At 42.6% G+C, this 25,537-nt stretch overlaps 1 protein-coding gene across 2 annotated transcripts in view; it reads left to right on the top strand.

Annotated features, from left to right (window-relative positions):
- The window catches only part of adamts3 (ADAM metallopeptidase with thrombospondin type 1 motif, 3), a 198,019-nt gene extending 173,703 nt beyond the window's left edge, over positions 1 to 24,316 (top strand). For both annotated transcript variants that reach the window (XM_052093365.1, XM_052093359.1), the window contains 3 exons: positions 7,500 to 7,707; positions 12,631 to 12,748; positions 23,632 to 24,316. In XM_052093365.1, coding sequence (XP_051949325.1) covers positions 7,500 to 7,707; positions 12,631 to 12,748; positions 23,632 to 24,110 — 805 coding nt within the window. In that variant the 3' untranslated portion in view covers positions 24,111 to 24,316. The remainder of the gene's footprint in view (positions 1 to 7,499; positions 7,708 to 12,630; positions 12,749 to 23,631) is intronic.
- The last annotated feature ends 1,221 nt before the right edge of the window (positions 24,317 to 25,537 follow it).

The raw sequence follows: 25,537 nt of genomic DNA, 5'->3' as shown, positions 1-25,537 counted from the left end.
TTGATTAAAAGGGAGGCGATTCTCCTCCTGGCCCTCCAGCGGTTGATGGAGCGGTCTTACCACCTCCGGAGCTAACTTTTTCAACTTTGGGTCCGTTGTCTCAGGAGCGCCTGGGAGCCTTCCGGGTCCTCGATGGGGTCCATGAGACAGGGGGCGTACACTTCCCGCGGTTTGCTCTACGCCGGGGCTGAGAGCTGGGCCCGGGTTGAGGCGGAGCAGAAGGTCTTCTGGCCGCGGGAGGATGCCCACGGTGAGCAGACGGGGCCTGGGCCGTGGCGGCAGGCTTGCGGCGAGGCATGATGTGGGAAATGGCCTCCGTCTGCTTCTTCACCATGGAGAACTGCTGGGCGAAGTCCTCAATGGTGTCACCGAAGATGCCAAACTGGGAGACAGGGGCGTTGAGAAAGCGAGTCTTGTCAGCTTCACGCATCTCGACCAAGTTCAGCCATTGCTGGCGTTCCTGGACCACCAGCGTGGCCATCGCCTGCACTGTGACCTTCATCACTCTCAGGGCGAGGTCGGTCGCTGAGCGCAGTTCCTGCAGCATGTCGGGATCAGGGCCACCCCCGTGCATGTTTCGCAGTGCCTTGGCTTGGTGGACCTGCAGGAGAGCCATGGCATGCAGGGCGGAAGCGGCGTGTCCGGTTGCGCTGTAGGCCTTCGCGGTCAGCGAGGATGTTGCTCTACAGGTCTGGGAAGGGAGTACAGGGCGGCCCCGCCAGGTGGTAGGGCTTCCGGGGCATAGATGGTGCGCAACAGCCTTATCTACCTGGGGAATCGCCGTGTACCCGTGGCACATTCCGCCGTCGAGGGTGGCGAGGGCGGATGAGCAGGTGCCGGTGCGACGAGTGGAGAGGGGTGCTCTCCACGAAGACGTCAGCTCATCATGCACCTCCGGGAAGAACGGGACCAGGGGGGGCGAGGCTGTGAGCGGTGCCCGGCACCCAGGAACCAGTTGTCCAGCCGTGATGGTTGTGGGGAGGATGAGGGTTCCAGTCCAAGCCCACGCTGTTGGCTGCCTGGGAAAGCATATCGGACATCTGTGCGTCGGCCTCTTCCTGGGCATGCAGCCCCGAAGGCAGCAGCCCAGAGGAGTCCTCAGCATCAGAGACCACGCCCTCCAATGCCGCGGCAAACTCGTCTGCTTCCATCACAAGAGGGTAGGCAGACGGGCTGTAAGGCGAGTCGCCGCCACCTCGAGCGGGGACGGGAGTCAACGAGCGTGTCGGTGCGCGGGTGGTCCGAGGGGGCATACCCGGCGGAGCTGCACCCGCTACCATCCCCGAATCGCCTCCATCGCCAGCCGCATCGTCCTCAATCCCGTGGGAAGAAGGAGCGACGCGGGGGACAGCTGGAGTGGCTTGCTTACGGTTGTAAGCAAGCCGTACGTACAAGTACGTACAAGTTGTCATGGTCATGAACCATCCACAAACGCAGCCTCGGTGTGATCGCTACCCAGACACACGAGACAACGCCTGTGGCCGTCAGAAGCGGGAGTACTCTACTGCATCCAGGAACAACACAGGGGCGGAAGGGCATCTTTAAAAAGACGCGTCCTTAAAAAGACGTTCAATGCCACTGTGTTTTGCTCTTTTAGAGGAAATTACTCTTTTAAATAAAATCACTCTTTTCTGAAAGGAAAGGACTCGTGAGAGTTCTTTATAATCTGCACTGTCGAAGCGCTCAGGGGCAGGAAATGCTCATCCGTGCAAACAGGAGAAAGCCGCTGTTGTGCGCTGTAGAGTCCAACAGCATGCAGCAGAGGAATGACAGGAACTCGGTGTGTAACACGCAGCAATTGCAGACACGACCATCGGCTCCGAAGAAATTTTCTGAATGAACTCCCGTATTTGCGCCGCTTAAATACCTGTATGTCCGGGGGTGGGACATGCAAATACTGGCTGCCAACTCTCATTGGCCTTTTTTCATAGATCAGAGGTGAATAATAGCGCTCATGAGAGACCCCTAGTGTCGCTTCTCTGACACAACGTGGCGAGAGCGACAGAAGGGGAACACTAGACAACTACTGATTATTGACACTCACTAAGAAAATGTGCTTCATGTGGTAAAATCTAAATTATCTGTTTGATTCAAGTCAAAAATATTACATAACATGAATCAAGCTGACTACAATAGGTTACACCAACAAAAATAATTTTAAGGGTTTTAGCAGGTATCTTCTTAAATTATCTCATAATTTACTCACCCTCTAGCCATCCCAAATATGTATGACTTTCTTCTGTTGCTGAACACAAATGAATATTTTTAGAAGAATATCTCTCTTTGGTCTGAGAGTTGCTCTGTTGGTTCTTACAATACAAGTGAATGGTGACCAGACGTTTGAGACCTTTGTCCAAAGATCACATAAATGTAATCCATAAGACTATAGTGGTTAAACCAATGTCATCAGAAATGATGTGATAGGTGTGGTTATAAAACGTCTCGGGTTACTTAAGTGTAACCCTTGTTCCCTGAAAAGAGTGGAACAAGATGCTGCGCTTTGGGAACAGCTTTAGGTGTGACCAGCTGTGAATATGTGTGCAACACGTCAATGAACATTGACCGGAATTTATAGCCTCTGCCGGTGTAATCATTGGATGCACCTACGGCAGGGCTATAAATAGATGCATCACAGGCGCGTCATCAGGTATTTTGTCTGAAGAGCAGTCCTGGGGCATCCCAGTGCAGCAATGAAGCGCAGCATCTCGTTCCGCTTTTTTCAGGGAACAAGGGTTCCCTGAAAAAACTCGAGACGTTCACTTTTCAAAAAGGTACACTCCTGATGCTGCGCTGGAAAGCGCTTTGGGAACGAGAATACCCACGCTGCCGCACTGTGGCTGTCTGGACCCCCTACAGTTGTGTGGTGTGCTCACAAGAGCGTGAGAGGTCTCAGGCATGAGCTTGAGATGTCGACTCAAGGATATAAGAGCCCGGAGTGACAGGAACATCCAAATCATAAAACTGATGAATGAGTGCAGAGAGGACCAACCTGCCGCATCACAAACATGCTGCAGAGGGAGACCTCTAGCCAAGGCTTTAGAGGAGGCGAGCCCTCTGGTACCTGATACATACTGGTGAAGTTTAACCGCGCGCCTCGTAGGCCAGGGCAATAGCGTCCCTCACCCAATGCGACATAGTCTGCTTGGTGGCGGCCGCCCCCTGTTGCGGCCCCCATGGCAAAGAATTGTTGCCCTGATTTACGCCACTGGCTGGTGCGGTGGACATAAGTCTGAAGGGCACAGACTGGACAAAGTCTGTGAAGTCTTTCCTGCTCCGGCGTTGTGAAAGGCGGGAAGCAGCAGGCTTCGAGAGTGACCGGATTTAAGGTCGAGAAAGGCACCTCAGGCAGGTAGCCAGGATGAGGGTGCAAAATTGCTTTGGTCATTCCTGGGGCAAACTCTAAACAGGCTGGCAAAACAGACAGAGCCTGTAGGTCCCCAATTCTCTTTAGAGAGGTAATCGCCATAAGAAACCATCTTGAGAGTCAGAAAGTCTGCCAGACGCTGACTCTAGAGGTTCGAAGGGGGTCTCAACCAGACCCTCAAGGACTATTTATAAGTCCCATGAAGAGGTCCTGGGTGACTCAGAGAGAAGTAGGGGAGACATTGCAGTGTTTTTTTTTTTTTTTTAGGCGAAGAGGGCCACTTCTGCCCTGTAAAATCTCACCCAGATTTGTTCCAAGTAGTGGGAGCCTTAGCACTTAAAATGGTCTCGATAACCTCAGGAAAAAGCCCTGTGTCCCTCAGTTGGTACCCTTCAGGGGCCAAACATGAAGGTTCCACAGCTCAGGCCGGGGATGAAATATTGTCCCCTGTGCCTGAGACAGAAGGTCCCTCCTGTCCGGAATCGCCAAGGCGAGCCGTCGAGGAGAGACATTATCTCCGAGAACCATACCCTGTTTGGCCAGCACGGCACTATCAGTAAGAGGCAGGACCCTTGCTGGCGAACTCTGGCCAAGACTCCTGGGAGCAGAGAAACAGGGTGAAACGCATACAGACTCATTCAGGGCCATGTATGCGCCATCGCGTCCAGACCCAGGGGGGGCTGGGTGACTCAGAGAGAAGTAGGGGGTACATTGCGCTGTCTTTTAAGAGGCGAAGAGGTCCACTTCTGCCCTGTAAAATCTCACCCAGATTTGTTCCACTACCTCGGGGTGGAGTTTCCACTCCCCCGTCAGTATCCTCGGTTTGGACAGTAAATCTGCTTCCACATTCAGGCATCCAGGGATATAAACCGCCCTGAGTGACAGGAGCTTGCCCTGGGCCCAAAGGAGAACCCAACGTGTCAGAAAATTCAGCTGACGTGAACGTGGGCCTCCTTGATGGTTTATGTAAGAGACTAACGCTGTATTGTCCACCCGCACCAAGACAAGTCAGCCTCTGGGGGAAGTATTTCAGGGCCAGAAATACAGCCATCAATTCGAGACAGTTAATGTGACAATCGAGCTGACAACCCTTCCATTCCCCTTGAGCTGGACGACCACTTAAGACCGCTACCCAGCCCATCAGGGAGGCATCTGTCGTTAGCAAACTGCGACAACAAGACGCACCTAGAGTGGGACCCAAAGTGAGGAACCGGGGTCTGAACCACAAAGAAAGGGTACGTAGCATGTGGCGCATAACCCTTATCAGCCTAAATTAGGCGAGCTAATTTAATTCTGTAGCCCTTTTCTACTGTTCTTAAGACCCACATAAAAATATCTGGCAGAAGATATGGATTTAACCACTGAAGTATTATGGATTACTTTTCATAGACTTTTTGAAAAAGTATATAGACCCCCATATCATCACTGATCCTCCACCAAATTTCACAGTGGGGGTAGACACTGTGGCTTGAAGGCCAGGTCTCTGTCTAACCATTTGACAACCAGGTGGAGGATCTGTGATGATCTGGGGGTGCTTCAGCAAGGCTGGATTTGGGCAGATTCATTTTTATGAAAGACTCATAAAATCAAGCCACGTACAAGGTTACCCTGGAAGAAAACTTCCTTCCTTCCTTCTGCTCTGACACTGTTCCCCAACTCTGAGGATTGGTTTTTCCAGCAGGACAGTACTTCATGTCACACAGCCAGGTCAATCAAGGTGTGGATGGAGGACCACTGAAGACCTTGTCATGGCCAATCTCCAGAGCTGAACCCCATTGAAAACCTCTGGAATGTGATCAAGAGGAAGGTGGATGACCACAAACCATCAAACAAAGCCGAGCTGCTTGAATTTTTGCATCAGGATGTTAAATGTAAAAGACTGGTTGAGAGCATGCCAAGATGCATGAAGCTGTGATTGAAAATCAGGGTTCCCTATCTGTAACTCACTCGAAGTCATTACACTAGGGGTCACTCTTGGGAGCTCGAGACACCTCTGATCTTTGATAAAAGGCCAATGGGAATTGGCGAGTGGTATTTGCATGCCACTCCCCGGACATGCGGGTATAAAGATGCTGGCGTGCAAACCGCTCATTCAAATTTTTTCTTCGGAGCCGAACGGTCGATGTTCACTGAGCTGAATTTCCCACGGCTTCCCATTCACCTCTGCTGGATTCCTGATGGCGCATTACAGCTGCTTTCTCCCCCTCTGCACTGGTGCACTGTAGAGATCGTCCCTGGGCGCTTCGGCAGAACTAAACTGAAAGAGTATATTCTAAAAGGGTGTTTTCCCCTTTTAGGCCTATGGCTATGTTAGCACATCAACTGCCTCGAGTTGTTGGCAATACTGCTCGCCCTGCAGAGGTTCCGGCCCTTGATCCAGGGCAAGTATGCATTGGTTCGGACAGACAACACGACAACGGTGGCACACGTCAACTGTCAAGGTAATTTACGCTCCCTCCACAGACACTGTGCAAGTTCAGGGAGGATGAGGAGCAGGTCGTCCTAGTAGCACCCCACTGGCCCACCCAGACTTGGTTCTCAGACCTCATGCGCTTCAGACATTTGCAGAGCAGCGGGCTGGGCAACACCAAACACCTTTGCGAGGTTCTACAATCTCCTGGTCAAGCCGTTTTCATCCCATGTCTTGGAATGAACAGGTAAGTCCCATGGAATGAACAGGTAAGTACGGGACAGTTTGCTGGGTATATCGCTTGCGCATAGCTCCTTTCACCTCCACTGAACTGAAGACGTGCATTGTTGACTCCCTGTAGTGTTCACAAAATGTGTTCCCTGGATGACTTCCTCCTAGCCCTGTGGCAGACGAATTTGTGGTGAAATTTGCTGAAGGCTCAGTACATGTGCTAACTAAGCCCTGTACTGGGGTAGGTGCTCCGCATGTGCTGGTTCCCTTTAGGTAACACCATGCAACGTATATCTTCAGCTAAATCGTTTCCCTGTTGGTAAACTGTGTCTTCCTCGGACAGAGGCCCCTCTGCCCCAGTCACCATGTTTGTAGAAACTCCTCCCCTGTTGGGTAGGCCTTACCATGGGACTTCTCCACATGACATACGTATTTCCACTCAAATCTTTCTTTGGGTGGGGTGTGGTCTCCACGTTGACTTGCCCTTGGGAGTGACCCCCCCGACAAGCAGATAAATGTTTTCACTCTTTCACCCAGAAAAATTTTCACTATTTTCGGGGAGACAAATGAAAAAAAGCCTCCCCTATTCTTTTTTTGTGCAGTCGACTTGTCCCCCAAGGGCCGTTTGACACTCATAACAGTGTTGGGGAAGGTTACATGTCCGCCTGGTGCGCTGGCCACGAGGCACACTGTAGTCTGCCCGTCTTACACTGCCAGTTCACGTAACACAGTTCAGTTAGTTGTGGCATTTTTGTAGGGGACCCCTAGTGTCACTTCATCAACACAATGTTGAGTAAGTAACAGAGAGGGAACATCATGTTTACCTCTTTAACCTCCATTCCTGGATGGATGGAATGAAACGTTGTGTCCCTCCTGCCACAACACTGGACTACCCGCTGAAATGGCCAGGATCTTCTCTCTCGGCTCCACAGCACAAAACCTGAATGAGCGGTTCGCACGCCAGCTCCTTTATACCCGTATGTCCGGGGAAGTGGCATGCAAATACCACTTGCCAATTCCCATTGGCCATATATCAATGATCAGAGGTGTCTCAGGCTCCCAAGAGTGACCCCTAGTGTCACTTCCTCGACACAGCGTCTCGTTCCCTCCATCAGGGATTGGAGGTTATGGAAGTAACCAGGACGTTATTCCACCAAATATTGATTTCTGAACTCTTCCTAAGTTAGAATGTTAGTATTGTGTTGTTTAAAAATTATTATGAACTTGCTTTCTTTGCACAATATGAGGTCTGAAAATGCTGCATCTTTTTTTGACCAGTTGTCATTTTCTGCAAATAAATGCTCTAAATTACAATATTTTTATTTGGAATTTGGGAGAAATGTTGTCAGTACTTTATAGAAAAAAAACTAAAATTGTAATTTTACTCAAACACATACCTATAAATAGTAAATCCAGAGAAACTGATAATTTTGCAATGGTCTCTTACTTTTTTTATTATATTTATTGAACCATATTTAATTTTCCTTCTGACAGATGGATCACAGAGGAGTGGGAGTACTGTACTAAAACCTGTGGGAGTTTGGGGTACCAGATCCGCACCGTACGCTGTGTGCAGTTCCTTCATGAAGGCACAAACCGCTCCATTCATAGCAAGTACTGCAGTGGAGAAAAGCCTGAAATCAGGAGACCATGCAACAGAGTGCCCTGTCCAGCCCAGTGGAGGACCGGGGCCTGGTCAGAGGTAGGCCTCTATCAGATCCTTTGGTGTTTTGTTGCTATCAATACAAAAGTGTTATTATAAGTGCTGTCAGTCGATTAAAATATTTAATCGTGATTAATCGTATGATTCTTCATAGGTTATTGCAATTAAATACAGATTTTGAAAGTGCTGAAATTTTACTCTCTATATATAATTATTTTAATGTCAATATGTATTTAGTTCCTTCTGAGAAAAGAAAACAATATGTAACAATAATGTTTTATTAGCATTTACTAAACAAAGCATTCCACAGTATAAAGATTGCAATGAACTAAAATAGCAACAATTCAAGTAACATTAAATGTTTCTAAAGTCTCCATATATCAGGTTTTGTATTCATTGCAATCCGCATTAAATCTCTTAAACCCTCATCCTGCACAATATAAATCATCTGGCAAGCTGTGGCTATCCACTTGCTTCAGCAATTGAGAAGCCACATTCACATGATTCTTGCTGCTTTGAACTCCATGTGAAAAGCGATGCAGAGAATGTATTGTTTTTCTTTTAGTGCTGGCACTTCCTACGTAATGATACTTAACCTGAATTGTCAGGTGAGACAGCTCTGGTGAAAGGCTTATGCTTCATGTGATGCATGTGATAGTCAAAAGACCTTCCACCGGTGAACTCCAATAAGCTAGCCTGCTTCTGCGGTCCCTCGTCAGTGCTATGTATGGTCTGATTGGCTTTTAGGTGATAGATTGACTTGCTTCTTTGGTAGTTCAATTCTGTCTTACAAATGCTACAGAATACTTTATTTTTGTTACAAATTCAATCTGTTTGTTTTGTACAAAAGAATTACCGTAATTTCCGGACTATAAGCCGCAACTTTTTTCCCACGCTTTGAACCTCGCGGCTTAAACAACGACGCGGCTAATATATGGATTTTTCCCGCTTTCAAATTTTATTTAAAAAAAAAACATTCTGTGACATGCTCAGTTTTTTGGCGGCATGAAGCTTTCATTAGACCAATGAAATTGCCGAACGGGTTAAGGTCAAACAACTTTTTTTGTTTACTGTTTAGATTAAATCAAGCGCGCTCAAACTTCCCATCATTCTGAATACGGTAGTCATTTTGTCACCCTCAAGACACGGAGAAATGCATATGATGCAGCTTTCAAGTTGAAGGCGATTGATCTGGCTGTTGGAAAAGGAAATAGAGCTGCTGCACGGGAGACGTTGGAAACAACAGCGTGATGAATTGACTCAGTGCAAAAAGACAACTAAAGCTGAGGCTATTCAACTCCGACACCGAAGGAGATGACTTCAGTGGTTTCATGTGCACAAGAGGAGGAAGACAGTGACCAATGACTTTCTTGCTAGGCTACTGTTTACTGCTAATTTTTTATTTTTTGTTACAAGCCGTGTGTGGCAGCGGGGGCATGGTCAAGCGCCCGTCCGGGAGAGAAAAGCGGTAAGGGCGCTTACACCTGAGCTAATGTCTAGCACCTGTGTCTAATTTCAGTAAGCGTGGGGAGAGCGGCATAAAAAGGCAGTAGAGAGAGTGTGAGAGTGTGACAGACAGACACACGTCAGTCTAGTGTTGGCGCATAGAAGACCAAGAATTGAGAAACTTTATAAAATTGATTGTAAACATTGCTGTGGCCATTAAAAGCCTTACCTGGTACGTCAAGTGCCCTGCTTCACGTGTCCTTCTTGGGAAAACTGTCACACTGGCACCAGTGTGACAGTTTTCAGCACTTGATGTAAGCGCCCCTACCGCTTTTCTCTCCCGGACGGGTGCTTGACCACGCCCCCGCTGCCACACCGTGTTTCGTTAAAGCCTATTTATTTTTGTTACAAGCCGTGTTTTGTTAAAGCCTTTTAATTTTTGTTACAAGCCGTGTTTCGTTAAAGCCTATTTATTTTTGTTACAAGCCGTGTTTCGTTAAAGCCTGTGTAAAGTTCATTTGTTTCAATGTACCGGTAGGCACCTGCGGCTTATAGACAGGTGCGGCTTATTTATGTTCAAAATTATATATATTTTTTAATTCAGTGGGTGCGGCTTATATTCAGGTGTGCTCAATAGTCCGGAAATTACGGTAAGAATTACAGTTCAGATGTCCTCTGTCTATCACTTGATCATTGACACAGAATTGGTGTTTGTGGTGTGACTCCGGGCACATTGCGAAGGTTTTGCCTAGTGTTTAGAACTCACACAGAGTTGAATAAAACGTCAGAATCTAATGTCAAATTTGTAAATGTGATAATCTTGTTAATTTCGACAGCTCTAGTTATTAATCATTATATGTCATCTTACACTGCAGGCCCACTTATTAGGCAAATTGTATTCCTCAGGATTAATATTATTGTTGAACGAACACAATGCTCTCAGTAAATCCAAAATGTTATTGAACCTCAAACCTGAATGTTTAACAAAGAAAAAGTGAGTTTTGTCTTTCTCAGGGGAATATATAAGTGTTCACAATTATAAGGCAACTGTTAGTGTGCGCAATTATTAGGCAACTAAATTACAAATATAATTTCTCCTAACTCAATAGTTTATTCTCTATTTTTACATTATTCACTCGCCAATGGGAACTGGCGAGTGGTATTTGCATGCCACTTCCCCGGACATACGGGTATAAAGGAGACACTTAATTCACATTTTTTGCCTTTCAAAAATATTCAGTGATCAATATAGAACCCTTCTTTTCAATAACTGCCATGAGTCTTCCATCCATCGAGTCTGTCAGTTTCTTGATCTGTTCACGATCAACTTTCGCTGAAGCAGCAACCACAGCCTCCCAAATGCTGTTCAAAGAGGTGTATTGTCTTCCCTCACTGTAAATCTTTTTTGAGAAGGGCCCGCATGTTCTCAGTAAGATTTAAGTGAGGTGAGGACAGGGGCCCAAGTCATTATTTTGGCATCTTTGAGGCCCTTGCTGGCTAGCCAAGCAGTGGAGTACATGGATGCATGTGATGGAGCATTGTCCTGCATAAAGAGCATGGATTTCTTGAATGCTGAGGACTTCTACCTGTACCACTGCTTGAAGAAAGTACTTTCCAGAAACTGGAAGTAGGTTTGAGAGTTGAGTTTCAGTCCACCTTTAACTCGAAAAGGACCAACTACCTCATCCTTAATGATAGCAGCCCATACCAGTACCCCTTCACGCCTTGCTGGCACCTTACTCAAAGTGGTGCCCTGTGTCCATTAGTGATCCAGCCACAGACCCATGCATCTAGTCCATCAAGAGTCACTCTCATTCCATCTGTCCATAAAACCTGTCTTCATGTATTTCTTTGCCCAATCTTGACACTTCAAAATTTTTTTTTATTTTTTATTTAACCTTTATTTAACCAGAAGAGCTCTCTGAGATTAAAAATCTCTTTCACAGGAGTGTCCTGGCCAAAATGTGCAGCAGTACAATCAGTTCCATTACAGATAAACATCACACAGACAGACTAAAAACACTTAAAAGCAATTGCATAATGTTATATTCAGTGGTGGTCCTGTTTCAGCCTTCTTGACCTTGGCCATGTCAAAGCCATGAGCACTTGACACCTTGTACTTCTGGACACTCCAGGTAGGTTGTAGTTCTGGAATATGGTAGTATTTGAGGATAATGGGTTCCTTGTAGTTTCACATTTAATTCTTCTCAAGTCTTTTGAAGTTAATTTGCGCCTTTTCTTCTCCATGCGTTTTTTTTGCGCCACAATTGACTATTAGCAACAAGACGTTTGATTGTCCGGTGGTCATGCCTCAATAGTTTAGCTATTTCAAGAGTGTTGCATCCATCTGAAAGGCATTTTACAATATTTGACTTTTCAGTATCAGTTAAATCTCTTTTTTGGCCCATTTTACCTGAGGTAATGAAGCTGCCTAATAATTATGCACACCTTGGTATAAGGTGTTTGTCACTTTCTCCACACCCTCCCTCATTACACAAATACATACCACCTGAAAATTATTCAATCCAATAAGCACTGAAGTTTATATGGTTTGGAGTTGGAAATTGTGCATGGAAATAATGATAAGATCAGAATACTCACTTGCCTAATAATTGGACATGCGGTGTACAAGTTTTCGGAGAGTCTTGGAAATCATAAGCATTTTGAGAAAGTAAGGAAATGTGTTTGATTACATTTTGCAGAGCACAGTAGAAAGAAATACTCCCACAAGTATTTTTCAGTTTAGTAGAGCTTGAAATTACTGTGTAAATTATAAAACCTCATTAAAATAATTTGTTTACAACATCCAAGGAATTATATTATTTTGTATGAGATGCAAGAAATGCTTGAAGAAAACACATAAGAAGTAGAAAACAAAAACAGTTTCACTGACTCTTTAATTTCTTTTTTAACTTTGTACTTTTTAACTTCTTACTCTGAAATTAGAACCTTTCTCTAGCACTGATTATGTTGAAGTGAGACCTGACCTTTCTATAGATTTTTTGCTGATAATGAGTTTATACATCAACCGGAGCGATTTTCATCACCCAACTGAGTCAGACTTTGAAGCTAAAGTCCAGGAATTGAGTATTCTTTAGATTACCTTGAGATTTGCTTTTAAAGGAATAGTTCACCCAATATTGAAAATTCAGTCATGTTGTTTCAAACCCACTAAACTACTAAACAGTGATACAGAGAAAGAACTAGTGCACAGATTGATAATGGCAATTCTCTACGTATAGTGACCCAGTCTATGTGGTATTGATTTTGACCCCTAGCAAACAGATTAACGCCTAGGAGCTGTGTAATTTCATTTTTTGTTAGTAAAAATCAAGGTTCATTCTGGATAGATTTTTGGAAAGGCTGATCATAAATGCAATGTGTTTGGCAGTGCACCGTATCTTGGTTTTAAACTTTATGTTTTAAACTGTTTGCCAGTGTTAGGATGTCCTGTTTCATGATACTGCATGTATTTTTCCCTACTTCCCATAACCGTCCATCTCATTCATCTTTTAGTGCTCAGTGACTTGTGGAGAGGGTGTTGCACAACGCCTGGTAACATGTCGCATTGGCGATCAATGCACTGGCGAGAAGCCAGAGTCTCACAGGCACTGCAAGCCAGGACCCTGCCATGGTAAGAAAACATTTAGATATTAATATGAATCCTAAAACCCCTAAGAAGGCTAAAGGATATTTACTTTGTTGAAAGAATTGGTGGCCAGATGTGGTTCTGGAAGGCCATTATCCTGCAGAGTTTAGCTCCATCCTTAATCATACACACCTTAAAAAGCTAATCAAGGTCTTCAGAATTACTTGAAAGTTACAGGCAGGTGAATAGGAACAGTTTTGGAAGTAAACTCTGCAGGATGGTGGCGATCCAGGACTGAATTGACTTGCCAAGAATAATGGTAAATGGTCTGCACTTATATAGCGTTTTTTTTAACCTTAGAGTTTACCAAAGCGCTTTCACTGTGTCCCAATCACCCATTCACACACACACTCATACACCAATGGTGGCAGAGCTGCCATGCAAGTGCTAGCCTGCCGTTGGGAGCAACTTGGGGTTCAGTGTCTTGACCAAGGACACTTCGGCATGTGGAGACCACATCGCACCAACCCTGCGATTATCAGCCGACCCGCTCCTGAGCCACAGCCAATTTGAACTTATTACACAATGCACAAATTGTTTTGTGCTATATCAGCATTGATTAAATTAATTATTGTGCTTTTAAAACCTATTGACCACAGTGAATTTCCCAGAACATCTTTGTGCTCGGTGAACTTTTCAAATGCTCTCTGGCAACAAATTTCTAACAGCTTGTCTCACCTAATTTTTTTAGACACGCATTACGTGTGAGAAAGCTCCTGAAAATGTTTAATTAGGTCATGTAATGTCTAAAAGCTTAGAACTATGAAGTTTTGGCAAGATTTGTTTATCATTTATAATGCTTTTTCCCCGCACGTATTGTGAATATCTTTTTCAATTACTTAACCAATTCTCATAAATCATGTACCATTTGAAAGTACATGTTCAAGTCTCAAGAATGAAACTGTGATGTCCATTTTTAAAAATAAAAAAATTATATGAAACCAGATTAAATTCTAGATATTGTGAAGTTCTGCATATATATATATATATATATATATATATATCAAAGACTACTTTTGTCAAAGTTTAGCATTTTGTTTGGTTTGTTTGTGGTTATTTTTTTTTTTTTTCAGTTTTAGCAATAATGCCAAATTATTGTGTGTTTGTGTGTGTGTGTGTTTTGCACTCTTGATGTTTGGTAGTCTCACCCCTTCCTTGTCTGTGTGTTGTTCTGCATTGTGGCTGTTTTTTTTATTCTATATAATTACTTTTGACCAGGCACAGTACAAGTGTGATTTTTTTTTTTTTTTTTTCACCACTTAAAATTATCAAATCAAATTTTTGGGTGTGTTGATATATGAAATGGACTAAAAGTCCCCAAGGCTCATGCCTGTCAGATAAAGGAAACCAGTTTTGTTGTAGAAACAAAAACGATTTCGGTCAAAAATGACTGAACAGTGCATAAGGGTTAAGTGTTTCAGAAAACAAGTTTATTGTGGTTAGTTGCAATATCTTCAGTGTAAAAAATGACAGCTGCATAAAAACATAAAAAGCCAGACTTTTTCAAGAGGGCTGTATTTTATGATAAAACCATCACTGGTTATTTGTTTAGCACCATTGATAAGATCGAGTAAAATAGATCTCACTAGGCATCACAAGTACTTCAAAAGTTTAATTTTAGTCAGACTAAAACAAAAATGTGTCTTAATAAATGGCCACGCTTTAATCTAACTGAAATCTTACAAGTCTGGTTTCTGTGAAGTTGGACTAACAAACCTAAATAATGCGGTTTTAGCTCGGCTTGGTCCAGTATGTGTTCAGTACACTCTAATTGCACTACAATTGGTAAAAATGCATGATCCGAAAGACAGAGGTGACGTGTGGTATTTATTAAATATGGAAGTCGAACGCTAGGTATCATGGAAAATGCTAGGAACATACATTATTGGACAGATAAGGAGACAGCATCAATGTTGTTGCAGCTGAAGAAGCTGAACATTCATAAATACATAGACGGGCAAAAAAATAATACACTACTGTCTTTTCAAGTCTCCAAAATGCTGGAAAAGAAGTAGCCTTACACATAAGGTCAACTTCAAAATGTCTGCATCAATTTCTCAGCTGATGTCCTTCCTTCAAATATTAGATTATGCATTGTGTCATGTATATCTGGATAGACAATGGAAGACTGCTTGACTACGAAAAAACCTGCTGTAGCTTTTCTTTATATATATATATGTTCACTTTCATGATACTTCCTCAAATTCTTGTTTAATGGCTTGAGTCACACTGGGAACAAATTCATCTCATTGGAGAGTAAACAAACCCCTACCCTTTACAAATGGCACTGTTATGACACACTGCTGATTTTTAGATGTGTACAAAGGGGGACACCTTAGGGAGCTATTGACATTTTGCTTCTTTTCATCTGTTAAAGACAAACTGGTTGGTGGTTCAGCTGACAACAAATAGTCTGTAATCCAACTTGGAAAATTGGAACGGCTCTGTTATTACCATAGGCTGCCAAATGCTGTAGGCTGTGGTATAACTGTGGTCTGTGAGAATCTACCACTGGGCCACATTCAAATGTAATATTTATTCCAAAAAAATTTTTTGTCTTACTGGGGGCATTTGAAATCTATTAATTCCAAAAATTAATATCTGAGATACAAACAGACTCTAGAAAAATATGAAACAATATGTCCTATCTTGTAATTACAAATGACTGGGATTGTCTGATCCATCCACTCCATTGCTGCCAGTTCCAAGCAAAGTAACATGTAGCACATGTTTTTGCCTAGGATCAAGGGGTCAAGGTTTGATTGGTTAGACTGGCTCTGTTTGCCCCTGCATGTATGTATGATAACGTCTAGGTTTCTGTTGTAACCTCCTTTCCCTGATGGAGGGAATGAGACGTTGTGTCGAGTGAAGCAACACTAGGGGACTTTCTTGAAGGCCTCGGTTACCTCTGAACTTGAGAAAAGGCCAATGAGAATTTGGCAGACAGAATGTGCATGTCCCTCCCCCGGACATACGGGTATAAAGGGAGGGAATCATGCATCTGTTCATTCAGGATTTGCACTGAGGAGCCGAGAATAAGGTTCGGCCATTGCAGAATAAGGTTCGGCCATCAGCTTTGTGGCCGGGGGGACACAACGTCTCGTTCCCTCCATCAGGGAACGGAGGTTCCAACAGTAACCTAGACGTTCCCCATCTGTCACTCACTTCGACAATGTGTCAAGTGAAGCGAAACTAGGGGTCCCTATTCAATCACGCCATGCGCTGAACTGTGTACGGCCCTTCCCCAATACCCCATCAAAATTGTCATAAACTTTTAGGTTCCCGGCATCCCAGAGGGGGGGAACAAAGCGACGTGCCAAGCATGGGAGCAGGCCGTGCCAACTGTGCTTTTTCTCTCTCTATGTTTCTCGCATAGAGTAAAAGTGGCTGGGGCCATCATAACGCTATTACACGCATCGGGGAAGGTGATCTTTTCCAACTCCTATTCTTTCAGGGGGAAAAGACCCCGCGGAGACCACCACCTGCCCAGGCTGGCGGGGAAGTAAAGAGTGGTGAGATACGTCACATGGGATTTCAGGCCACATGTGGAAATGGCGCGGTGGTAGATCCTACCTGCTGCAAGGGAGGAGCTGCTACAAACACGGCGTCCAGGGGGCAGCTGGGACTGCCCAAGGGAGACGCGGTCCACCAGTAGGGGGACCGTACCGTGGAAAATACACACAGGGGGACTAATCCGGTGGAGCACCTATTCCAGTACAGAGTAATGTTTAGTACCCGTCGTGGGTCTGGTCGGGGAATTCCTCCTCTGAATTCACTGACCAGAGGGCTAGGGATGAAGAACATCAAGGGAGCGCGAATCTAGTGGACTCTCCTGGGGGAAAGAGCACACGTGATCACCTCAGTGGAGGGGAAAGGTGCTATGTACAAGCTGAACACCCAGTCAGACGTTCCGCATTCCCGAATTCTATGTGCTCGGACCTGAGAGAACATGGGAAGAGACCGACTCAACCCTGAGATTGTAAAAACTTGTAAAGGTATTGGGTGTTGCCCAGTCGAGTGTGCTCGAACCCGCAAAGGGGCGGGCACGGCCTTGGTGACTGTGCCAGAAAAGACCATTTTTATAGACACAGGGAGTTCTGCATGAGGTTAAGTTGGACTGTCATGATGCCCTTGTGGAAATCTCATCTAGGTGTATTGTTGTCCATTGCAGGTGAACGCAAATTGATATTGATCTTCTGATCTAATTGGACATGACCAAAAACCAGTGGTTATGTCAATTGTACTGAAATATCGATGATTGGGAGAAATATTATTCCAAATAGTTGTTGGATTTGCAACGATAGGGGTAATTTTTTGCATTATGGAATTTAGTGCGGTATAGTCGATAGTCAATCGATAACTGCCATCAGGTTTTCGTACAGGCCACATCGGTGAATTTATCGGTGAAGAGCATTTTTCGACAATTCCATTAGTGTGCAGTTGGCTAACAATTTCCTGTGCAGCTTTCTCAGCGTCACGTCTGAGAGGATATTGAAACACAGGGGGATGGTGTGGGCCTGAAACATTCAAAGTTTCAATTTTGCATAAACCCACATAAATGTTTTGTTTTTGACAACAATTTAGGAAAAACGTATTTGAATTATTGTTGAATCAGATTGATCTGTCTTATTTGATGAAACAGCAACGACACTATATTTATCACAAAGGGCAATAGGCAAGGCAAATGGGCGTCCATTAATTTTACTGTGATTTAGTAAAATGTCTGCTTCAATTTGATTCAAAATGTCCATGCCCAATATAGTACAGACTGAGTTTGCCCCAACCCAAATTTGAATCGAAAACATTTGATTGTGGGGGCATATTTGTAACATTACCGGTTGTGAAAGATTTACAGTACAAGAGCCAGCCAATCCATGAAGAGTTAATCTGATTTCTGTTGTTGGAAGTGAGATGTCAGTAACCGAGACGGTCACACCAATATCTGTAAAAAATAATTATATCCTGACCTTCAATGTAAACTGATATAAATGGGCGAGAGTCTGTGTGGTTAACTTTGATGACTGTCACTCAAGGGCTTTGGTTTGGGCCTTATTGAACAACTCATTCATGTTATGATCAGTAGAGGGTGTTGCGTGTTCAGACTTACTTTGATTGTCTTTGTTTAGGCTGGGTAGTTGAGGATTACGTTTGAAGGGGCGGAGCATTCTTCTACTCTCAGGGCATTTGTTTTCCCAATGCCCCTCATTCCCACAGCTGTGGCAGTTGTTTAGATTTTTACCAGTCTGCCACATCCACAGCAAGTACTGGTTTCCTCTGTGAATCAACCACGTCTTGAGTGTGCAATCCCATTCAGTGAATGCAGCCCAATTTGCAATTGTGGGGATCGAAGAATGCAACAACTGAGAACATTTTGCATTCAGATTCATATGCGCGGTGTGCAGAACTACAGATGAATCTAAGTCCGGACCCCCGCGAGGAGCCACAAATTCATTGAGCGCCTTTGCGAATCGATCTGCAAATTAGATAAAAGTCTTATTTGGGACCTGATTAATGGTAATAATGTTAGAGAACATCTGTATGCCCATTCCGATAATTTGTTGAACGTCATTATGCATGTTATTAAATTGTACAGCAAATTAATTCCCAAAAATCAGAATTAGAGTCATTGGCTTTCATTGTGGGGACAGATGAAATCATACCGTTTAAATCTCGTAAGAACACGAGTCAGGAATTTGTTTTTGTTTCGTTCCTTGTCAAAAAGTTGAGTAACATCCTGGCCAGATTTAGTAACCACATGCTTTAATTTGGATGCATACATTTGCCAATCTAAAATATCTTCAGCCGTTGGAGTTTTACCCAGAGCCAATTTTGGGTCATCGGTAACCAGATATAGCAATTCTCACTTATCAGCAGTGGCTTCTTTTGCAACTTAAGTGACTTCATCAAGTCTTAAAACTCTACCACTACGATCTGTCAAAACACCCGTAGACTGTTATATCCACGTACCACAAAGTGGCAGCATATTTCCACTGTTTCTTAACATCCTTAATCTCCTTCAAAATACATTCACTTTTACTTTGCAGACCCCACTTTTCCTGAAAACAATCTTTAAGCATTTTCTGTTGAACTTTCATTATACCTCTAAAAATAACTCCGCAATTTTTGCTGTCAAAGACTCACAAAGGTTTTCCCCTTTCCATTAAGAAAGCCATTTTCCGTGTTGTGACAATTTCAACAAAAGGATGTCCTTTGTTCACTAGACAAGACAATGTTTATTTCAAATTATTATTCTAGATTTAGAATGATATCTCTTATTATATTTTCCTTCTCTGATTTAGTAATATTATTATTGCTTTCACGGTGTTCTTAAATCACAGGTATTATTAATTCAGTTGTACAATTCGACAACTATTACAATTTATCTCATTTGCTTTTCTGGATCAGAAATTAATTCTGCATTTACACAAATTCACACTGCAAGGTTCTCTGTTACTTGATTATGGTGGTGTCTCATAAATGGAGATACATCCTAATGAACCTATCGTTCAGGTTACCCAATTTATTAACAACAAAATATAGAACTATTTCAAACTAATAGATAACTCAAAAGTTGTGTGTACCATACAAAGCAGCTACTCCCTAATCCCTTATCACTTATCTGTCACTCGGGATCTCAAAATTCAATACTTTCTCACCTCACTGCATCAGATTTATGGGACTGAACACTCAGAATCAGCCCTCATATTAAGAGAATTGCTCTTCAAAGAACTGGCAGCAAGGGATGTATCTCACAAGACTTTACCAACAACCAGTCAACAGTCAGCACCTGTGGCAGGTAGCACCTCAACTGGCGAAGGAAGTACAACCCCTGCTGGGCCTTTTTCACAGAGTCATTGGGTCTCCCACTTCAGGTCCTGTGAGATGGTAGTGCCCCGGAACCTGAATAACTCCACTGCTGCCACAGTGCTGTTTAGAATGGTGAGGGGGGTCAATGTTGGGGTGTTCAGCTCCAGGTTGTTTTTACTATACCAGTGAACCAGCCGTTCAACCTCCATTCTATATACAGACTCATCATCATCTTGGATGAGGCAGATGAGAGTAGTGTTATCTGCAAACTTCAGGAGCTTGACAGAGGGGTCAACACATCCCTGGGGGGCACCAGTGCTGATCGTACAGGTGCTGGAAGTGAATTTCCCCTGTTTCACTAGCGGCTGCCTGTCTGTCAGAAAGCTGGTGATCCACAGACAGATCGACGTGGGAGCAGAGATTTGGTGTAATTTAGTCTGTAGGATAGCTGGGATGATGGTGTTGAAAGCCGAACTGGAGTCCATAAAATTAATCCTTGCATATCTCCCTGGTCTGTCCAGATGTTGCAGGATATGATGCATTCCCATGTTGACTGCATCATCCACATACTTGTTTGTTCAATAAGCAAATTGAAAAGGATATAGAAAGGGTCCAGTGATGTCCTTCAGGTGGGCCAACACCTGTCTCTCAAATTATTTCATGACCACAGACGTCAGATCGACGGGTCTGTAGCCATTAATAATGTGATTTTGGGTTTCTTTGGGACAGGAATGATGATTGAGCGTTTGAAGCAGCATGGGACTTCGCACTACTCCAGTGATCTATTGAAGATCAGTGTGAAGATGGGGGCCAGCTGGTTAGCACAGGATTTTAGACACGCAGTTGAAACACCATCTGACCATGTGCTTTCCTTGTCTTTTGTTTTCGGAAGACACGGCACGGCACGGCACACCACTTCTACGCAGATCTTAAGTGCAGGTTGAGTAGCAGGAGGGGGGTTGCAATTGGTGTTGATGTTTTTGTGAATTGAAGGTCAGAGCAGGTGTGGGGTGTGAGATTGGGCCTTTCAAATCTACAGTAGAACACATTCAATTCATCAGCCATTTGTTTGATCCCTACAGAGTTGGGGAAGGTCTCTTGAAATTAGTAATGTCTTTCAGGTCGCTCCACACGAACGCAGGGTCGTTAGTTGAAAACTTGTTTTTCAGCTATCAGAATAGCTTCGTTTAGCAACACTAATTTCCTTATTCAGTATATTCCTGGGCTGATTGTACAAGACTTTATCCCCACCTCTGTAAGTATCCTCGTTGGCTTGATGAAGCTGCCTGAATTCTGCTGTAAACCATGGTTTGTCGTTGTTGCATGTTAAAGTCCTAGTAGGAATGCACATATCCTCACAGAAACTGATATACAATGTCACAGTATCTGTGAGCTTGTCCAGATTGGTGTCTGCAGCTTCAGAAACACTCCAATCAGTGCAGTCAAAGCAGGCTTGTAGTTCCAGCTCTGCTTCATTGGTCCAACTCTGCTTCATTGGTTACAGTCTTTACTACAGTTTCAGCTGATTTTATTTTCTGCCTGTAGGTTGGAAGAAGATGAACCAGACAGCGAGTCCCAAAGCTGCTCTAGGGACAGAGCGATATGCATCCTTTTTTGTTTTGTAGCAATGATCCAGTATATTTCTGTCTTTGGTTGGGCATGTAATGTGCTGTTTGTATTTTGGCAGTTCACGTGTGAGGTTTGCTTTGTTAAAATCCCCAAGAATAATATTAACTTTGTTTGTGTATTGTTGTCATTGTTTCATCACAGCCTATTGCAGTTTAATAATCACATTTGAACATAAAGCCATTTTGATGTTATTTTTATTAATTGTTCAGCCCTGAAGGATTGTGAAATTAGTCAACTAATGTTCTTTATGAAACGAAATGGCCAAATAGAAAGCATTTTAAAATCATTGCGATATACACAATATTACTTAATTATATATCGTCAGCAAAATCATCGCAATTATATCGTTAATATTCAATTAGGGTTGCCAACTTTCTAACAGCCAAATATGCGACATTTCCACTTTTTTCCCCAGCGGGGCTCCAGCATGAGACACTGCGCAACGGTTAAAGAGGTCCACCCAAAGCTTGTTTACATAGAAAACAATTGAAAACAGTGCATAATGACAGAAACTATTTCAGTAAGAACAGCCCCTAATACGCTTAAAATGAAAACTGCTTTAATACAACGTCCTGGAAAAATACATTATTTCTATCAATCTTCACTTTTAATAAACACTACTTTTTTGCCAAACCCCCCAAAGCTGCAATCAATAGAGAAAGACAAGAATGTTCTTCCCAATAAACAATACAACGTCCAGAATAAAGCTAATTTCTATCAATCTTCACTTTTAAGGAGGGCTGCAACCAACGATTATTTTGATAATCGATTAATCTAATGATTATTAGAATGATTATTTGACTATTCAGCGATTATTGCAACGATTAATCATTAGCTCTTAACCAAATATTCAGCTTGTGCACTGACTTAAAAGGTTGTATTAAACGTGCTTACTAACAATAAAGAGGACAAACTCATCTTTTAAAAATTCCTCTAAATGACATTCACTGAATTAAAGGGAAAACAAAACTTTTTATTTAGTTTAATTTAGTAAAGAAATTCACTGCAAAAAATCCTATTGTTATCAAGTGTTTTTGTCTTGTTTTCCATTTAAAATAGTCTATACATAAAACAATATACATTTACTTGAGAAGCAACATATAATATATTTAGACTTGCTTTAAGAGAATGTATCTTAAATATACATTAAGTGTATTTTGTATAAAAGTGTATTTTTCACTTGGTTATACTTCTCAAAGTGCAGTAAAGACAAAATATATTATATTCAAGAGCTATTCTCTAAAAGCAAGTCTAAATATATTATATGCTGCTTCTCAGGTGAATGCATCTTTTTTTAAAGGATTTTTAGATATTTAACACTATTTTTTTATATTATTTTCTCAGATAAAATGTTTTACTCCTACAGTATAGCTGCTAAAGAAAATGAATGTGTGTGGGTTTTCTTTTTAAAGTAGTTTTAGATATTTATATTGGAAAAGAAGCCAAAACAAAAAAATCTAAAATGTATTTTGTTGCAGTGTACTGTATAATGAGGCAAAGACTTCCTCTCTCACCTTTCTGTTCACTTCAGTCCATCTTTACTCACAAAAAGCAAACTCTCTCTTATTAATAAAGCTGCATATTATAGGAGTGGTGGTGTCGTAGTGGGCTAATGCACACAACTGTTAATCAGAAGATCTTGGTTCGATCCCCACAGCCACCACTTACTAAAGGCTAGCTAAGCATGGTCTAAAGCACTAAACTGTTAAGCAGAAGGTTGTTGGTTTGATCCCCAAAGCCACCACCATTGTGTCCTTGAGCAATGCACTTAACTCCAGGTTGCTCCGGGGGGATTGTCCCTGTAATAAGTGCACTGTAAGTCGCTTTGGATAAAAGCGTCTGCCAAATGCATAAATGTAAATGTATATTGCCAATTTTCTTCACTATAAGAAATGCATTCATTTAGAGCCATCACGTTATAATCTAGCTGCAGCAAGCGTGCGCGCTCGAGGGATGAGCGTCCTCACGACAGAGTGTAAATCAGCCGGATGCAGTTTCAATCTCTCCCCCTTAGATCGGGACATTCACACAACTCATAGAAGAGACGCTGACCACACAGAGAAATGCCAGTTTCGGAGTTTGTATTTATTTACATGATCCGCTCCCGTATTATTTGAACTTAAAAGTTATAACGCATTAAATATAACTGCAATAAAGTGTTTCCTTTAAAGATGCTCGACATGCAAATTTTGCTTCAGCAGAGTGGCAGCTCCAGCTCCACTTATTCCACAATGAAAGTGCTTCTGTATTTACTTTGTATTTTTGCATTATAATTCCCTCGTACTTTGCGATCTACAGTACATCACCTGAAGCTGTTTTTGACTGTGAGCAGTGTAATTCTCAGGGTATTTAAAAACACTGAAATGGATATCAGTTCTGTGAGAAACTGCTCCAAAACTGCACATAATAAAACATTTATGTTTCTATAACAGATGAGCCATGCGGAGGAGACAAGTCTATCTTCTGTCAAATGGAGGTTCTAGCTCGTTACTGTTCTATACCAGGCTACAACAAGCTCTGTTGTGAATCCTGCAGTAAGAGAAGTGGCACATTTACTCCTCTTCTGCACGAAGCTGCTGAGATGGAGGAGGAAGTTCGCTTCGGTTCAGCCTCACAAGTCCTGGAGACGCTTTCAACCTCAGTTAATGGAACGAGGAAAGTTCCTTACCAGAACCAGCGGGGATCCTCGTCACAAGGCCGACTTAGCAAGCAGACCCCCACACCCCCACCTTGTAAAGCCAATTCTGAGAACAGCAAGACTCAAAAGTGCCTCAAACTTGGCTCTAGGAACCTGCCTGCAATGTCGATGCATAGCCCATGGAATGAGAAAGCCGCTAAACGCACACCTTGGCAGTTAGAAGGTTTTCAGGAGAGTCAGTGGCCAACAGCATTATCCGAGGTAAAGAGATGAAGTCCAATTTGTCTTTTATTTCCTCTAGACTATCTCTGACTTTCTTGTTTTTGGTAGATATAAACCTTTAACATTCATCTTTCCCTTCAGATCACACTCAAGATATTTAAAAGTAAGAGAGAGTAAAGTGCTGGTTCACTTTCAAATGTTTTCAATTCCCCCCATCAGCGATAAGTTTTTTTTTTTTTTTTAAACACACTTATCGATCACACACGTTTGTGATGGGGAATGTGTCAAAGTTTTTATAAAAGCAGTCAGATCCTTGCAGAAGCTTGGTCTATGGGGGTTTGGTTAGCTCACATGACAAGACTCTGGTGGTGCTTGTTAGTAAATTGTTATAGTTGGATGAAACGTCTACATTTTTACAGCTTTATTTTTTATCAGCTCCAAACTTCGATTTATTTGACCAATTGATATTTATGAACATTCCTGTAAATACTGTAATATGGAAAATGTCAGTATTATTATTATAATTTTTTTTTTCTTCAAAAAACAAGCTGAGGATAAAATATGAGATTCAGGATCATTATTGGTGCTTTTTATATTAAGCAGTCATTCTTAAGAACACTTCAGTAACATGTTAGGAAATTTAATATCAAGTAAAGCACTGAAGAAAGTGTATTTCAGAAAGGTGAAAGCAATAGAAAAAACATCAACATATCTGCATCCGAGAAATAGAATAAAAATGTGTACTTTTAGTTTGAAAAGTGTTTAATTAATTATTGAATCCACCTCTCAACCATTCATCAATCAAATGAATACTGGTAGACTGAAAACTGTCACTTTTTTGATTTCCTCCTAATGTCTTTTTTAAATGTGTTCATAAAGAACTTGTGTTCCCATACATTGTTGGTCATAGTTGAGGCCTCTCTTAGGTGATTGCTTTTTTAAAAAAAAATTTTTATCTAGTCATATTGTATTGTCCTTTGTAGCCAGAACTTTTAGCCAACAAAGAAAAATTGTCAACATCATGCCAACAGCGGCTTTATCATTGATGAAGGAGATCCATCAAATGTATTGTGAGATGTTTAAGGCTAGATTTTGAAGGAGTAAAGCTGGGCTTTCTGAGGATCTTATACTGCAAGACTCTGCACGAGATATCTCACTTGTCGGAGGGACGAGAAATCTATTTATTTTTGTAAACGAGCATTTTATCTCAACCACAATGCATCGACTGCAATACCAAGGAAACCAGTTAATCTATCAGTGGACTTCAGCTGTTCAAAACATACACGTGTTTGCCTGTGTGTATAGCTTTTGTATATACCATTGAGAACTTTGGAGTATTTATTAAGATTTAAAGTTCGAAGTCATGTTGCACAGTGTGTGCAACCATATCTGTTATTTCAGACCAAACAAATTAATTCAAACTCGCATTCTGTCTTTTACATGTAGACTGAATCTTCCATTGAATAGCAACATTAGCT

The sequence above is a fragment of the Xyrauchen texanus genome, chromosome 3 (assembly GCF_025860055.1).
Source record: "Xyrauchen texanus isolate HMW12.3.18 chromosome 3, RBS_HiC_50CHRs, whole genome shotgun sequence".
In the NCBI taxonomy this organism is placed as follows: domain Eukaryota; kingdom Metazoa; phylum Chordata; class Actinopteri; order Cypriniformes; family Catostomidae; genus Xyrauchen; species Xyrauchen texanus.
This window is presented reverse-complemented; position numbering and strand designations above follow the sequence as displayed.